Consider the following 19,066-nt stretch of genomic DNA (forward strand, 5'->3'; position numbering starts at 1 on the left):
CCATTTTCGTACTACTACTACGGACGGTTATGTGAATTGCTCCGATATGATAATATTAATATTATACTATTATTATTATTAAAATAATTGTAAGGTAATCGCTCTGTAAAAGAATAAGAACACAGTTTATTACAACCAACAGTCAACAACATGCAGTAAAAAAGAATGAAAGCATTACATTTTTGTCACAGGATGTATAATGTTAAAATTAAATTCATTTCATAATGGTTTATTTCTTTTTCTACGATATATCTTCTTTAAGTTGCAATCCACTTTCCTTTTAGAGATATCCTGGATCATTGATCACATTTATTTTATGCAGTTTCCATGTTCGACAAGAGTTATTTGGTCTCTTCTATGAATCATCATGTTTACCGAGCAAGGGAAAACATGTTACAGTATTTAATATCTAGGAAAAAGAGTATTTTTATTTTGATAAAAGCATCATTTAAATTGGTTCACTCTAAGTATAAAAAATATTGACGAGGACATTTCAGAGATGTGCAGCACTTTTCAGCATTAAATTCTCTGAAATTTGAAGTATCTTAGATGTTCGATTCATAAGATGAATTAATTTATAATGAACAGATGTGTCTATCACACATTTTGATATCGTAAATAAATTAATTTGATTCATTATAATATTTGTAACGCGATTTCGTTTGAATTTTTAACATTTTTCTGCTATCTATAAAATAATTAAGTTAACAATGTGGAACCAAAGAATATAGAAGTACATAGAAGCTCATAAGTCATGTTTTTTATCTACCCAGTTTCATTTTAATTACTACCGGGACCAGCAATGGGCGATGACTATACAATCTATGAAGAATATATTGAGTTGGAAAGAAAGTAATTTCGGGTTTTTAGTGTGAAATAAAACTCAAATTTTTTATACAAAATATGAACTTTAATCAGTCTTATAATATCTTCCATTTTGTTCGACGACCTTCTGCCATCTTTCTGATAACTCTATGATCCTGCGGCTCATAGAATTTCTGATCCTTAATAGCAGAAACCTCAACTAAGTGCGATTTGAGGTCATCGTTATTACTGAAATTTTTACCATTTAAGAAGTTTTGTAAACTTCGGAATAAATGATAATCCATAGTGTTAATCATAGTGATGATAATCATAGTGTTAATTCAAAAAAGTATTATTTAATTTTTTATTTTTAATTGCTATTTAGCTTTAGTATCATAAATTTGTATAAATGAATAAATTTTCAAGATTTAATCTTTTATTTTCAAGTAAACTTTTACGATCATTCTGTCGCTTTTTTAATTTTTTCTTTAATTTCAATTTAATTTATTTTCTTTTCATTATCAATTAAATATCTCTTGTTAACTTCTTCTTCTTTAATCTGTATGATTGCTTTCCTTATTTCTTGTTTTAATTTTTCTTTATTTGATTGGAATTTTAAGCAATCCAACTCCAAAGATACGTATTTGCCAAATTGTTTATATGGCGTAATTTCATTGAATTCAGAATGTAAATTATCAAAGTCATCTGTAAAATAAGACTTATTTGACGTAGTTTCATTGAATTCAGAAAGTAAATTATAAAAATCATCTGTAAAATAAGACTCATTTGACGTAGTTTTCTTGAATTCAGAAAGTAATTTATTAAAATTATCTTCAAAATGAGACCCATTTGACGTAGTTTCCTTGAATTCAGAAAGTAATTTATAAAAATTATCTTTAAAATGAGACTTATCCTCTTTTTCCAATTTCAATTTCTCTAAGTTTTCATTTCTTTTCAAAGAAAAATCTGGCTGTTTTCCAGTACTCATATCTCTCTCACAAGTTTTGTTATATCTTCTTTTCATCATATAAATGATTACGATAATGGGTGATAAATAAATTATATTTGATATTAATATTTCCACTATTTTAACACTTTCCACGTTGATATGTTCAAATAAAAATTTATACTCCATTATAAATTGAATAACGTAGTATTAAATTAAAATAAGAAATTTGATATTCAAATTCTCTTGTCGTTAGTTCGAATACTCGTTTTAGACTACATAAGTTTGTAGCGTCGCAGCCAAGTCCAGCTAGTAACATCAGATGGCAACTCGATCGACATAGAGGGCATCACGAGCGCCGGAGCTGGTGACATGACCACGTGGGACCACGTGGTTGGTCTTCTTCTTCTGTCAGTCAGTTTTCTTTTTCCGATCTAGTCAGTCAGATCTTTTATGCTTAGCTATACAAAGCACGTAATTGAACATTATATGTACAATTACTTTATATAATTTCTATTATTGTTATCGAGTCGAATAAATATTACTAGACATTAATCACCAGTGGCATCCTACTCATTGGCCATAGCTAAAGAAAACCTAAAAGTTCATTACTATCCTAGCAACAAAATTTCTTTTCCGAAAAAACTATCCTTGCAAAACCGAAATTACTTTCTTGCCAACTCAATAGTATTGTGGCCATCGCCTCTCTACTGCCACGCCTCTGGCGGTGGAACTCAACACCAAAAGAACCCTACGTAGTTGAAGCACTCACGCTATTCGCTCTCTTCCTTCTCAACCACCGAATGACACACGCGCTCTCTTAACTCAGCGGTAGCAACGCGAACACTGTGTTCTTTCTTTTTATTTTTTTGTCCAAAGATTTTGTTAAGTTTGTAAGATTATTATATCATTGATTGTTTTAATTAATAATGAAATATATATACAATATTTTTTACTTCATTTACTTAATTATTTAAATATAGTTTATAACGCTATAATATTCTACCTACTATCGCCCACTGGTGGTCCCGGTAGTAACTAAAATGAAACTAGGTACATAAAAAAGAGGACTTGTGTGCTTCTATGTACTTCTGGTATTCTTTGGTAGTACATTTCATTTACTATACAGCCTTGTTTAATAAAATTTTCTGAAGATAATACTAGGTAATATTTTAGCGTTGACTCAAATCATTGGTCAGAATATTAGATTTAATGTATAGGGAAATTGATTTATATTTCAAAAACTAATCGTTATGTTTTTTATTATTATTAACGATCATTTATTAAAAGAAATTAATTAAATAATAATTATTATAGCTTTAGAGAGAAAAGTATATCGTAAAACATCTAATAGCGTAAGTTTATAATAAAATATTTTAGTGTCGATTCTTGTTATAGTCAAAGGTTAAATGCAACTGTCAGAAGAGCGGGATTCAGTGAATTTGTTTAGTTGAAACGAAATAGTTTAGATTCGTTTTCTTCTTCATTAGTTTGTCTTGTAAAAAAGAGTTTTGTATAATTAATTAAAATGTCACACAATGTGTCGAAATCTAGTCCACATGGATTTTGTGATGCAATATTTTCTATGTCACCGATAAAATTCGATAAAGAAAATAAATCTCCTAAAAAAGATGTGTAAGCTACAATTGTTATCACATTTTTATCAATCACAAACACGAGGAGTATAATTTTATTTTATTTAATATTATATTTTATATGTATAAATATATATTTATAAATTTCGTGATTCATAATAAATATTCGCATATATTGAAGGTCTGTTGTATAATGATATTATTTATTTATTTTAATTAAAAAATGCATTTTACAGATCAAGAGCATTACACCGTGATCTATTTCCTGAGTCACACGTTGTTAAAAATCAAAATAAAAAAATACAATCGTTACATAAGAAACAAAAGTTATATACTAAGAATGAGATTTCACAGTTTCTTGACCCATCAAAGAATTCTTCCAACGTTGATGATACACATTCGAAATCTACAAGTGCATTATTAAATCATGATTCTTTCATATGTGGTAATGTAGCAAAAACTCCTGTTAAGACAGAATCCACATCAAGAATATCTGGTAATAAAGCTGCTTCTGGACATTTACATACGCCAAAACAACATAAAACGTGTTTAACTCCACGTAATACTAAGATGAATGTATTATCTACCACAAAGACTCCTACTAAAAAATATCACAGTGATCACAATTTATCGCAAGCGACTCCTGATTGTTTTAGTAGAGTACAACTGGAAACACCTAGTATTAAATCTAATGATGGTGGTATCGATGAAGGTATCGAAGGTGAAAATAGTAATTTAACAGTGGGTATACGTGTGAGACCGTTAAATTTAAAGTAAGTCAGTCCATTCAATGTATATATTTTCAGTTTTTTATTTTGATATTTTCTTGTATAGTAATTTGACAAAATAATGAAAATAATATATCTTTTATCATTGTACATGTGTAATACAATGACATTATTATCTTTACAGAGAATTAAGTGAAGTAAAAATTGCCTCAATTATTAATATCGATGGACAAAGTATTATCGTTGATTGTGAAACATCGCTACATAAATTTATGTACGATCACTGTTTTGCTTCTTATTCTGATTCATCGATGCCTAGACACGCTAGTCAAGAAGTTATTTTTAATACCATGGCACTACCGTTAATACAAAATGCATTTGAAGGTTACAACGTATGCCTGTTCGCATACGGTCAAACGGGATCTGGTAAAAGTTATAGCATGATGGGTATCGAATCGTTTCAAGAAAATTCCATGGGTCTCGATAAAGAGGCTGGTATTATACCACGTTTTTGTCAGGAAATCTTTACACGAATACCCGATAACAAAAGTTATAAGACAACAGTGGAGATAAGTTATTTTGAAATTTACAACGAAAAGATACATGATCTTTTGGCAAGTACTACAAATGGAGATAAAAGAACTGCTCTTAAAGTTAGAGAACATCCAGTTTTTGGTCCTTATATTGTAGATTTAAGTCAGCATTGTATTAAAAATTATAAAGATTTACAGGTATTTGTACACAATTTTTTATTACTAAATATATAATAATTACAATCGGAGACATAGATATATATACTTATACTTTAAATTTATTAATGCTTCAAGATTTGTATCGATATATACATGTTCGTTTTAGATTTGGTTAAAAGTAGGCAATTCTCAGAGAGCAACAGCGGCAACTGGTATGAATGAAAAAAGTTCAAGATCTCATAGTATTTTCAGTATTATATTAACTCAAACACAATTGAACGATTTGAAATGTTCATCCAGTGATGCAAGTCGACGTAGCAAAATAAATTTAGTTGATTTAGCTGGTAGCGAAAGATTAAGTCAAACTTGTGCCAGTGGAAATAGATTAAAGGTATGTGTGTGCGTATTTGTATGTATGCATAAAGAGATGGAATGGTACACAATAAATCCAATATTTAAAATTCGTCATTCTATTTCTTTAATAGGAAGGTGTATCTATTAATAAATCTCTTCTTACTCTGGGGAAAGTGATCGCGTGCCTTGCAGAAAGTACTAGCAACCGCAAAAGGGGTTTTGTTCCATACCGAGAATCTGTTCTAACATGGCTGTTAAAAGTGAGTACATTTTATCATTTGTATGTATTTGTATTTGTATCATTTGTATTTGTATTTATCATTATAAACAAAATAAATATAAATTGGTCCAAATTATACTTAAAGCTACCGCGACTCTCAATGATTTAAAATTGAATAAATTTCATTTGAAAATTTTAATTTATAAAATTAATAGTTTTATTTCTATTAAATAATTCATTAGATTTTATACTTTTTTATTACTTCCTTACAATGTTTATTAATGGTAGCATAATAAATATTACTTTGAATTTTCTTTTAGTTTATAAGTCTAAAATGAAATTACAGCTTTATAGTTTTAATAATTGTTTCATAGAAGAATAGCTTGAGATATTGGTAATTTTGTTGTTGTTGCAAAATACAGATTACAAAAAAAATATTCTGTTTAAATAATTATATTATATTTTATATAGAAAGTTTATGTATAATTTGGTCCAATTACGCTTAAATTATCTTAACCCTTTGTAACGGTATATAACTTTGAAGTCATGCATATATAGGGTGTGCTGTAACTGGTGATACAAACGAGCAGGAGATGATTTTACATGAAAAAGTTAATAATGTAGAATCAAATTTTTCTATATAATACTTTATTTTAGATAAAAATAAATTTGAAAATTTGTGTGAAAATTTGTCGAGTACGTATACATTTGACCGAGCTCGAAATCTTGGAAACTAAAAGCCTTATTTTATAGGCATAAGAGTAAAACAGATACAAGAGAATGAAACTGAATAAATCACCAGTTATAGAACATTCTATACATACAACGTATCTGTATTATATGCTTTATCTCGCTTTATCATGCTTTATCGTCTCAAAATAAATAAGTTAATTACATAACTTCATACATGTGAAATATTTCAAAAGATTTTTAAATATAAACTCATACTTGCTATAAAGTTGAAAAACTAAAATCAACTTTGGAAAAAAAAACTGCATTGTTTTTAAAAATATTTAATCGTCTGAAGTTTAATTATGATAATAAAAATAATAATAAACCTTTTTATATTACATAATCTTTAAATAGAGAATAAAAAATCGAGTTAGAAAAGGTTATAAAAATATAATTGTGTTTTGACTTGATTGAATTGATTGAGTTGATTATAAGAGCGTAGTTGTGTTAATATAAACGATATTAAGGACGTATTATGCTCGTTGGTTTAGTGTTAGTCATCATTGACTGGGTGGTGCTACGTGAGCCTGCTCACGTAGGTTCATTCGAACCTTTTACGTACTTTCTCACAAAATGGTTCGTAGATAATACAAATATACGCAGATAGACTCGATAAGAAATATAATTATTTTTTTTTGTTTTGTTTTTTTTTTTTTTTTTTTTATCTTCTTCCGAATCCATTTGCAATTATTTTTTTACAATATGACCGATAATATTTTGTTATTAACGTACTTGAGATAGTTGATATTATTTCAATAATTATCATTCTATTTAAAAACTGTATAACAGTATAATCGTTTGCTTATCTTACATTTAATTCTCGGATATTTATTATTTCTCTTACGTTTCGAAATAACTTGAAATGAGAACACGTGTCGTTACGCGACACATGCGCCCTTGGGGTCCTTCACGTATTGTTTTTCTCTCTCTCTTTGCTCTAAATATAACTTTAAATTTCAAATTTATATAGAATAATTTGTTCGAAATATTTTCAACGCGATTCATCTATGTATGTATATGTAATTTCAATGAAATAATTACTTTAATTAATTTACGATAACGTTCTATAACGTTTATTATTATATTTGTTAGATCTCAAAAATATAGTGGAAAAAAACAAAAACAAAAAAAAGAAAGGTTTTCTTGATTATTTTATTATTTTATTCGATAATAACAATAATGTTAAATGCGAAGAATTATTAGAATATTTATCTTATTTACAATATGTTATAGATGAAAAAGTTCTACGAATTATTTCTTTTTTTTTTTTTTTTTAATATAATAATTTAGTTCGTATAGAAAATGAAATAATGAATTATTGTAAATTCGATTATTATTGTCGAGAATAGCAATTGGATGATTGCATTTGTTATGATTCATTAAAAATGGTAAAGATTTAATATATTTGTACTGATTATTACTCATTCAGTCTTATTGCAGTATTCTCTAAATCAAATATTATAGTTAGGATCAATATAATCTTTGTTATTTCGCATACGATTAAAAATGGCAATGAATAATCTAAATTTGGCACAAGATAATTGCTTTTTCATATTCGCATTGATAACATTAAAATACAAAAATTAGACCAATTTTACAACTACGATTTTTATATGGAAAATGAATATATAATATATGGGTGTGGGTGTGGGTGTGTGTATTTAGCTGAATAAATATATCCATAAGATAATATTAATAATGAAGAAATAAGATAAGGTCTAAATAATGAGGTTACGTAATCCTTTTTTCTCTCTCTTAAATTTACGATAAGATAAAAAGAAGGAAGATATATATTTGTAAACACGAAAAGTTAATATGCTTTGTTTGTTTTTCTTTTTTTTTCTGTTCCTTTTTTAATTTATACGTATAAAACCGTGTTTTTTCTTTATCTTTTCTTCTCTCTTCCTTCTTCTATTTTTTTTTTCTCTTTCATTGAAGAGTTCTTTAGAATTTAAAAAAAAAAAAAAAAATCTCTAAAAACCACGCGAATTAATTTGTCCTGGCACGACTTTGAATTTCTTCGGGCAGTTTCACTTTTGCGTCATGCATTTCTTTGCACGCTTTTCTTCTTCCTCTTTGGACAACAATGTTTGATCGTTGTTATTAATTGACGATACGTTAATGTCTTGCGTTTTATCGATAGATTTGTTCTCTCTCATTTATTTCCGATTCATTTTCTTCTCTCTTCCCCCCCCCCCCATTCTCCCTCCTCTTAATTCTTTTCCCCCCCTTGCTCTCCTCCTCCCCCCTCTCCCCCCCCCTTCCCTACTACCCCTACTCACTTCCCTCTCCCATCTTCTACTCTTCATCCCCTCCACACTCATCACGATCTCTTCGATTTCCTGTGACTATCGCCGGCAATAAACCTCTTTTTTTCTCGATTTTGTTGCATAATTGTAAAGCTGCCAACTTCCGTTCGTTTATTTTCCCGACCTAGGTGACAATTTTTCGACGCTTTTTCCCTCTGTGATGAAATCTTGCGTCTTATTTGTTGTTTGTGCCTATTTTGAAGACGCTGGCATCTACTAGTCGACCGGTCTAAAATTAAAACACAAACAACAAAATTCAAAGTCTGTTGCAGCAGTGGCTTATTATCTTCGTCGTACATATCATGTTTTCATAACATCGATTTTCGTGGTGTTTCTCTATACTACGAAGAGAATTAGCAAGGAAAACCGGTTTTTCGATATCTCTTTGTAAAATAGCATTAACTCGGAATACACGTTTGTACCGACGAACGAAGTATATCTTTCTGCGTAGAAAATTTCTTCAAATTGTGTCCAAATTGTGTCCAAATTGTGTTCAAATTGTGTTCAAATTGTGTTCAAATTGTTACATTACATGCGTACTTTTAGTCAGACGGTACTCATTTTTACGAAATTTCAATATTTACATCGTTAGTCCATCAATTATTATGAAAAAACGTTGTGTTTTATCATAAGAGGAAAAACAAAATTAATGATCGATTGATTTTTTTTTTTGCCGAAAATCCACAAGAACGAAGATTCTAATGAAATTCTAATGAAATACTAATGAAATTCTAATGAATGTATTACATAATCATAAGATTAAAGCTTCGAAAGCAATGACGTAGAAACTGGAGGAGTTGGGTGCTATTTCTTGTTTTTCATTTTTTTTTCATAAGGTTGTTACGGGATAATAATACGCATATGCATATGCAACTGTGGTATGTGCATAGTAAAATTTTCAATCTTGTATAACTGTATTTTTTTAGTTAACTCGAAGATAAAAAATCATTTTTACTTTATAGTAGATTAATAAATGTATATTTGCGTTTGTGCGACGAGGGCAACCAATTGTGTTTTTCCACTGAAAGAAAAAGAGAGAGAGAGAGAGAGAGAGATCTATTTTTAGAACGCATAACAATCTCTACTTTGCATATAACTGAGTCCTCTCGTCTCGAATGGTCCACGCATACCTTTTTTATACCCTAAAGATAGAAAAGAAACCACATTGATATATATCAATGTGTTAATATAAAATATAAAATATAAAAGTTAATCTTATCAACATAAAATTATAAATTAAAAAATATAATATATTTATTATATTTATTATTATTTTATATATTTATTATATTTATTATATTTATTATATTTATTTATTTATTATTATATTTATTATTTATTTATATTATATTTAATTAATAATTAAAAATATCTTTACTTTTTGTTGGGAAAAAAAAATAAAAAAAAAAAATAAAATAAGATATCACAGACGAAATTGTAAATGGCACTTGAGCGCAACGCACCTTCGGTAAACAGGCCATCCAGAAATAGAATACTACGTATATTATTATATGAAAAAGCGCGATAGTACGCGCGTTACGAACACGCAACCCTTTCTCGATAAACAAGTTAAGGAAATAGATACGAAGAGTAACATAGAACTGATTGAAGGTAAAATAAGGAGAAAATGAATGAAGAATGAGTAATAGAAATTTTCAAAGAGAGAATTAAATAAAATATGCAAAAATGATGAAAGGTCACAGGGTAATATTAGATCGTAATGGTTACTAATTTTCATCGATTGTGCAATATTTTCATCATTTTCAATTAATCACGCGTAAATTATTTTCTTTTGAGATATTTTTAAAAGTATCGTACGTGCATATAAACATCGAATATAGTATTGCAATTAATTATGTCGTTTGATTCGAAAACTCGTTTTACGTTTCAAAATTGGTTTTTCTTTTTTTTTCTTTTATTTTTTTTTTATTTTTCTTTTTTTTTTTTTTTATTTTTTTTTTTTTTTTTTAATTTTTTTTTGCATGATAAATGCATGTCGTGCATTAAATTGTAGTAGAGATTTGATTAGATAATTAAATATTATCGAAGCGTTGTTACATTGAATCAATACGAAATCAAGTTTATTATTAAATCTAATTTTAATCAGAAAATATCAATCAAAATGATGGACATTTAGTCGATAACAAAATGTACGAAATTTTAATTTTTAAATCTTTCTAAAAAGAAAATATAAGTTAATCATTTTTTTCTTTGTCTCTCTATCTCTCTTTCTTATTTCGTTTAATATTTATGAAAAAGTACAATTGTAAGAAATACAAAATTAAAATTATAAGATACACGTTGAAAGAATACGATTATCTTGAAATTTTTTTGTTATTTCTTATTCTATCTTATCTATCGTCGACTTCGTCTTATCCGTTATATTGAATTCTATATTTTTTCGTCTATTCTTTATTTTTATTTTTGTTTTTTTTTTTTTTAATTTTTCGAAAATTTTTATTTAATTGTGCACTTTAAGCTTTCTTATCTATATATCAATGGACAATGATAAAATACAGTGTTTCCAATGTTTTCAAGTCCTAATTAAACAATTACCGATAAGTAATCAATTTTAATTTATTGTTAAAGTTACATTTTTATCTTTTTCCGATAATATGAAACAAAATGAAATAGATTCTATCGAAACATCGTCAAATCCAAATATTGATATTTAAATCTTGATATCAAATTTTTTTTTGTTGGTTTTTAAAAACCAACAAAAGTAAAACTAAGTACTTAAGTACTTAGTTTTTGGAAATTATTCGTAATTTGTTGTAAAACATATTGGGAATAAATTGAAAAAATAATGCAATAGCTTTTAGTAAAAATGAACAACAAATTTTTCCACATTCACAGAGATAATAAAAAGTTAAGAACAAATGTAAACAAAAAATGAAAGTCGAATGATACGAACGGAAAGAGAGAAAGATAGGGAAAGCGAACAAACGATTTTATTATTCCTGCAATAATTCTATCAAAGGCAACATTATCTCTTTTACATTTCTTTTATTCAACCTTATTAATAAGACCAATTTATCGTAACGGAAATGATTAATCTATCGGAACGAGAAATGAAATAATACGCGATTGTATAATATTTTACAATATTTTAAAGTCAGTAACTATTTTCAATAAGATTGTTTAACATTTTGACGGCCGATTTCAAGCGTCAACTCGAGCGGCGCCGATACGGCGCCCGGCTGATTTCAAGTTTCATTAAATATCACAACAAAACTAATTACAGAGTGTAGTATTTATCAAAGTTTGTTTTTTTCTACATATAAATGAATAAACTGATGATATTTTATTATTTCTATACGCTTGTTTGTTTATAAATGTTTTTAATGTACCTGTAAAATGTCTACTTAATTTGTGGCCGAAATCGTCTCGAGTTGCTGGTTCGCGCAAGCGAAAAAGGCCTCGAGTGCAAAGGGTTAATAATATCTTGATAATATCTTAAGATAACAAAATTGAAGTACTAAACGATAGATATATCTCATTGCCGGTCTAAGAGATAATTTTAATATTAAACAAACTTCAATGTGTTAAACAATGTAATACATACATATACGTATATTATATGCAAAAATAATTATACAATTATACTTTGATATAATTATATAAAAGTATATTATATATATATGAAAAATTTGTGCACACACATTTATTTTATTAACATTCAAAAATTTGATTATCAAAGTGAAATATTTAAGTGAAAATAAGTTTTCGCGTAATATGATTATATCTATATATATTATTTATCAAGTTCAATATATTGTATATATAGATGCAGTAACTAGATCTTGTGATGATAGTAGTAAACAATCGTGTATTTTTAAATGAATCCAAAATAGATATGCCAATGTATCGAAATAAGCGCCAATTTCCAATTACGCTTTATGACTCATCTTGATTTCATACATTATAAATATTACATCTTTTTTTGATTAAGTTAAATAGATCCAAAAAAACAAAAAAAAGAAAATAATCAATTATATCGCGCGCGATACACAAAATTCTTTGCAAATTCGATAATACAAGTAGCTGAGCGAAAAACCCGGGAAATTTAAATTGTTTCTAACAACAAATACTATACATACCGTGTCCAAAATAATTCTTGTTCCAAGGTTGCTCGAAATCATGATATAATGGGCTCCTGAACGATCCATAAGTTAATACTTCAGGAATATAAACGAGATCCATAATTAATTTATTTCTGTGAAATATATATATATATATATATCTATAACTATCTTGTTATTGTATTACGTTGTTTGTGCGTTATACTCTCAAATGAGTTTCGCAAGCATTTGAGTTACTCCTTCTTTCAACTCTAGTATCACAATTAGCTCGTAATAATTAGCATAGTTAACTCAATGGCATGTTTCTTGGAGATATTAAAACTCAAGGATGTATTATTTCTCTGTGCTCTAGAAACTGTTGTCTGTCTCCTCCTCCTAACTCCTGCTCCTTCTTCTTCTTCTTTCAAAAATTTGTTTACTATTTTTCGTGTGTTTTTTTTAATCAGGTCAGCCGAGACCAGCTTAGATCTTTCGATTGTACAATAAATTATTGTTTTGTTTGATATTGTGTATTCGTTAATGTTTTTCTCGAATAAAGATATTATAACGATAATAACAATAATAATATTGTGCTATGTTACAATTACTGAACAACGAATGAACGTAAAGTCTCTTCGAACGTCTTGTTTTAAACTGGCGAACCTCGTTGACGGCACGTATGTTTAGCCTATCGATCTCTCTCTCTCTCTCTCTCTCTTTCTCTCTCTTTTACCTTTTTCCGTTCTATATAGTCTTCCCTACCACTGCATTTTCCTACAACTTCCCTCTCACTCTTCTTTAGTATCGCGTCTCCTTGTCCTTGATGATTTACCCCTTCCATTCATACTGGTACTACGCGTACACTTGAAAAACGTCTTCTCTCTTTCTTTCAATGACTAACACGCTTTGATAAACTTGTTCATTTTATTTTCCTCTTCTTTTTTATTTCTTTTTATTGATTATTATTTTTCCCGTAATTTATTTATTTTTTTTTCTTTTTTCTTTTTTTTTTCTTCACTCAAATCGCGACAATTTCCACAGCTTTCATTTTTGTTTATTCAAATTTTGATTACAATTGATTGTATATGTATATTTGTTTATCAATAAAAGGAAAGAAGACACCAATTTATTATTCGCGATATTAACAATGCTAATTTTTATATTCTAATTAAACTTGTAAATATTTCATAGAGTCAGTTCGATTAAAATGTTTTTTCTTTTTTAATGCTGGTTGTTTATATCTCTTTCATTTATACGGTTCGTAATGTGTTTTTTCTTTTTGTTTTTTTTTTTGTTAATCAATGTTATTGTTATTTTTATAAAATTATTGGAAAATTGTTAAACCTGGACGTTCCCTTCCATAGGAAGCACAAGAATTCTCTTTTCTAATTACGCTTTTATTTGAAAATGTTTATACATATATAATATAAATGTGTGTGTGTGTGTGTGTGATGATTACACATAACACGTAACTGCAACAATGATAAATTTTACATCAGGATTAGACTTTCAACTAATTGTCCTTGAATCTTTTTTTTTTCTTCTCTTCTGATGGAGAAAATAGAACGAAGCTATTATTTAGATACGGCCTTTTATTTGTTAGAACTCATAACGCAAATGAACCAGTTTTCTCTCCTATTGAAATACAATTTATACACGTATATATAAATGTGTTAAATATAAATAATAAAAATTGTGTTTTTGAAAAAAGAAATTTGCGATGTTAATCTTCGGCAAAAAAATATAGTATATCTTGTCATCAACGTAATCCCATATAAGATTATAAAAAAGCTATCTTTGAAGATAATGATAAAAAGAAAAGAAAAAAAGTTTATTGTCACTTATTAAGTACTTAAGATAATAATAATAATTAAATTAAAAATTTACTTTCAACCATAAACACAATTTCTTAAACTTACTGTTTATGATCTCAAATAAAACACACATTTCAATATACTTGGATTAAAATATTTCCTTATAATACATAGAATGGTTCTCTTAGATAACAATCAATATTTAAAACACATTTACTGAAATTAGTTTTAAGATAACAATAATAATTAGATAAAAATAATAATAATTAATTATAATTAATTAATTAATAATAATAATTAAATTAAAAATTTACTTTCAACCATAAACACAATTTCTTAAACTTACTATTTATGATCTCAACTAAATAAAACACACATTTCAATATATTTGAATTAAAATATATTCTTATAATACATAGAATGGTTCTCTTAGATAAAAATCAATATTTAAAACACATGTACTGAAATTAGTTTTCATTTTCTAGGAAAGCCTGGGTGGAAATTCTCGGACAGCAATGTTAGGAACAGTTTCACCAGCTAATATTCATCTCGAAGAAACCTTAGCAACCCTTCGATATGCATCTCAGGCTAGAGCTATTGTTAATCGTATTCGAATTAACGAAGATCCACATGACAGATTAATTCGGTAATTTTTCTTTTTTTTTGTACATTTGTATGTACGCATATTATTATATGATTTATATTAATTAGAATGAAAATGTTATACCTCCAAATATTCTAGCGAATTAAAAGCAGAAGTTTTACGATTACGAGGAGTTCGTGAAGGATATGAAAGACAACTCAGAATTAGTCCACGTAATCGGATGGATCATTCAACTGGTATTGAACCAAACGTCAAAGATCGTCAAGAAATCGTACGAAAGCAAGAAGAAATAAACAGATTAAAGGAACAATTGAAAAAAACAGAGGAACAACTGGTTGCTACTCAAAAGTAAGTTTATAGTGGATAAAAAGCAAGGAAAACTATAAAGAAAAAAAACAAAATTTTTTCAAAAAAAAATATAATATCATTTCATAATTATTTACTAATTTTTTATGATAATGTTTCTGCTGACGTTGTGTAATAATTACTTCGAATTTGACGTGTTAAGTATAATTTATCAACGAGCATTATCTACATTTTTAAGGTTTTAAATAAGAATGCGGAAATGGTTCTTAATTATATGCTTAATATCTAAAATACTTATGTATTTAACCTGATATAAAAACTTTAATGGTCAGCGAATTTCGATTGCAGAAGCAACTTGAAGAAATTGCAGGAAACCGAAGAAAGGAAAAATTCAGAGCTGAAATATTTAAGACGTTGCGGAATCGCAGTTGAAATAGATATACGTGAGAGAGATAAGCAACCATATTTGATAAATCTTGCTGCTGATCCTATGTTGTCTGGTACACTGTTGTATCTAATTCCACCCGGGTTGGTACGCATTGGAAAACGCTCAGAAAATTCAGATAAATTTCAGCAATTACCACAATTGGATATTGTTTTGGATGGGCCACTTGTTCGAAAATTGCACTGGTTAGTTCTCGATTTGTAGGGTGATGGTGTCTCTTCAACAATTGAGAATGTTCTTCTCTTAATCCTGTCTTGGACTTCAATCAATCCACAATTTCCAGAAATACTATTATTACTCTTCCTCACTACTATTTTCGTATTTTACATTTTACTTCTGATTATGATATTAATCCTGGTTTTCCTTCATCGACACCTCGTTTCTCGTCCAAACCTTTACGTAATCATGTCCTTCATCATCGGACTCCAGGCTTGGTTGTCTTTCTACCATATCCTATTTAATGCATGATTATATGTATTGATTACATCGCTGACTTGTTTTTACAATTATCGATTCTACACTATCGATTGGAATAACAAAATGCTAATGAAAAATATTTACTACTGATAAGACGAACGTTTATGAAATATATTATTTTCTTGTTTTTTTTATATATATATATAAGTTAAGTTGCATCATAGGTTTGTCTTCGTTATTGCGTATTTTGATTCGTAAAAAAATTATTTTTTAATTCGTTATAATTGTTTTTATTTTGTAAGAAATCGGATAATATTGTGTGTTATAATTCATGTTTTTCCTTTTTTTCTTATTATAGTACTATAGAAAATAAAAACGGCAAGCTTATGCTAGTGCCTGAGATGAATGGTGATACTTTTGTGAATGGTCAGGTAATATTAAAAGTATAATAATAATAATAATAATAATAATAATAATAATATTATTATTATTATTATTATTATTATTATTATTATTATTATTATTATTATTATTATTATAAACATAATTACTATTATTATGTTTGAATATAATATCTTTAATCATGTATATTTATTATTGACAGGTGATAAGTGGCAAAATACATTTGAGACATGGTGATAGACTTGTCATAGGTGGAAATCATTATTTCAAAGTTTGTAATCCTCATGACGATATTGGAAACATACAAATTTCTTCGCAAGCTATAGACTTTGACTTTGCTCATCAAGAAATACTTAAAATACAAGAAGAAAAGTAAATTCTTTTTTATCGTAGAATAAAATTCAATTTATTTAATATAATAGTAATATTAATAATAATTATATTATTATTAAAATTGTTTAGATTAAGAGCAGAACTTGAGGAATCAAAACAGAAAGCTATAAAGGAATTAGAAAATGCAAAGCGAGAAGTTGAGCTACAACTTGGCTCTCAAAAATCTACTTATGAACATAAAATCGAGGTACTTGGTAGTACATTGGAAGAACAAAAGTTAGCATTGGAAGAAATAAATCGTCGTAAACAGGAACTTGAATTAGAAAAGGAGATGCTAGCCAATGAAATAAAAATAAATAATAGAATTAAAGAGATTCAACAAGTGGAAAATAAATCAAACGTGTCGCCATACAAGTCAAATTTTCTTCAAGATTTAGAATGTATATTGAATGAAACGACTGCTGATTTTGAAAGTGCCCTTAAAATCAAATGTAGCGCTGAAAGTATCAAAGCTGGTGGTATTAGCTTGCATGAGATGCAAATACTCGTTAGAGAAGCAACTGAACGATGCAGAGAAGTTGGCATTAATTATGTATGTATTCAATGTTATAATGATTAGGATTGTCCAACTTGTTTACTGTATTTCATAGTCATTAGATTATATAAAACGAAAATTTATTACATTTTCAGTCATGAAAATCTTAAAAACCCTGAATTAATGGAATATACTCTTACAATAATAATAACAAAATTCAATAGCCTTGAATTGTAAATTATACTGATCATAACAACGTACTTAATTTCATTCCAACAATACAAACATGATTTATTTGTATTCTCTCTATTTTAGGAATTCAATCAACAACAAACTCTTATAGATAAGAATCTGAGACCCGTGATTCGTGTTCGAGATAAGGATCGTAAAAAAGAAACCTTGTGGGAACCAATGAGATTTTTAGATTGGGTTCATCAATTGCGTGATTATGATATAGAAAATTCATTAAAGGAGTTAAAAAATTCTGAAAACGATTGGGTATCTTACGATGATACGGAAACGTTTGAGGATTCTTTAAATAGTAGTAGAATATCTATCAATTTAACACCTGTTAAGAAACATTTAAATGAAAGTTTTCAACAATTATCTATGGATACGTCAATCCATGATTCTACGACACAAGAAGAGGAATCTGAATCTCAACAACGCAAAAACGTGTCCACCTATCTACTACAGATAGAACGAGCTACGCAAGCTTTGAGTATACTATGTCAACGTTGCAAAAATCCTGAAATCAACAACACGATAAGCGAGTCTTTAGATAGAGTTCAAAATATTATCGTTGACATAAGAAGTATGTTGCTGGTTAAAAATTTAAAGGATAGTAAAAATGAAAGTGAAAATTCGAATGGATCTGTTAATAATAATAATACTACTGTAATCGAAAAAATTGATTGTAAAAATTCAGTATTATTAGAAGATATCGAGAGAGATCGTTCCAAAGAAGATGTAAAATCAAAAACTTCGCCGATTAAATCGAACTTACGCAACAATACCACGGCGCATGTCAAAAATGGAAATATAAAATCCGTTCGATTTACGGATAAAATTCAACATCATTTGACTTAATGTTACAAAATAGGAGGAAACTTTGTTCAAATAATACGAACATTAATTTTCTTAGCCTATCACGGCTGGAAGGAAATAATGAAGCAAGAATATGAAATCTGTGATATTATATTCACTAAATAATTTATATGAAATTATATTGAAAGCTTATAAATAAGCTGCGCTGTGCTGCGCTGCATTGCGCTGCGCTGTCGGATAGACAACAAAAAGCTTTCTTGAAAATAAATGTGATGATTGTAATTATGATCTTACAATCTCATTCATTCTTGCCATCTTTATTTCTTAATTCTATTTTCTCAAAAAGACAAAGATATTATTATTATTATTGTATTATGTCGTATTTGACTTTACTTTATTTTTAATCGCATTGATAACTAAAGATATAGTAATTTATGTGTAATATTGACTATTAAAAGCAAAATACTGCCAATGTAAATAATTAGAAATATGTCATAATAGATCAATACACATATGTAATTAGATTAAATATTTACACAAGCATGATTGATAACAATACATTGTTAAGATGCAACAGTTTATAATTTGTGTGTTACTTTTTTGAAACCGTATTTTTTCTGAATGTAATCTTTTCATAACAACAATTATATTTTTCTTTCTGCATTTAAAAAAAGAAAAAAGAAATACTCGAGAAAGGTAGTTATGTAAGAACATAATTTTTG

General features: G+C 27.8%; 1 protein-coding gene and 1 long non-coding RNA gene across 2 annotated transcripts; one reads left to right on the forward strand and one right to left on the reverse strand.

Annotated features, from left to right (window-relative positions):
• Positions 1-3,064: 3,064 nt before the first annotated feature.
• Positions 3,065-18,988, forward strand: LOC122515919 (kinesin-like protein KIF14). Its single transcript, XM_043633416.1, has 12 exons — positions 3,065-3,385; positions 3,582-4,118; positions 4,258-4,804; positions 4,932-5,156; positions 5,251-5,379; positions 14,741-14,901; positions 14,998-15,207; positions 15,514-15,795; positions 16,386-16,458; positions 16,632-16,801; positions 16,892-17,354; positions 17,613-18,988. Exons 1-12 carry the CDS (start codon positions 3,279-3,281, stop codon positions 18,384-18,386), a joined length of 3,678 nt encoding a protein of 1,225 aa, XP_043489351.1. The 5' UTR covers positions 3,065-3,278; the 3' UTR covers positions 18,387-18,988.
• LOC122515923 lies at positions 12,472-13,346 on the reverse strand. Its single transcript, XR_006303422.1, has 2 exons — positions 12,650-13,346; positions 12,472-12,558 (listed from the first exon to the last, which is right to left on the reverse strand). It is a non-coding gene; the product is annotated as an uncharacterized LOC122515923 (long non-coding RNA).
• Positions 18,989-19,066: the final 78 nt, after the last annotated feature.

Source organism: Polistes fuscatus, unplaced genomic scaffold, assembly GCF_010416935.1.
Source record: "Polistes fuscatus isolate 324 unplaced genomic scaffold, CU_Pfus_HIC Scaffold19, whole genome shotgun sequence".
Taxonomy (NCBI): domain Eukaryota; kingdom Metazoa; phylum Arthropoda; class Insecta; order Hymenoptera; family Vespidae; genus Polistes; species Polistes fuscatus.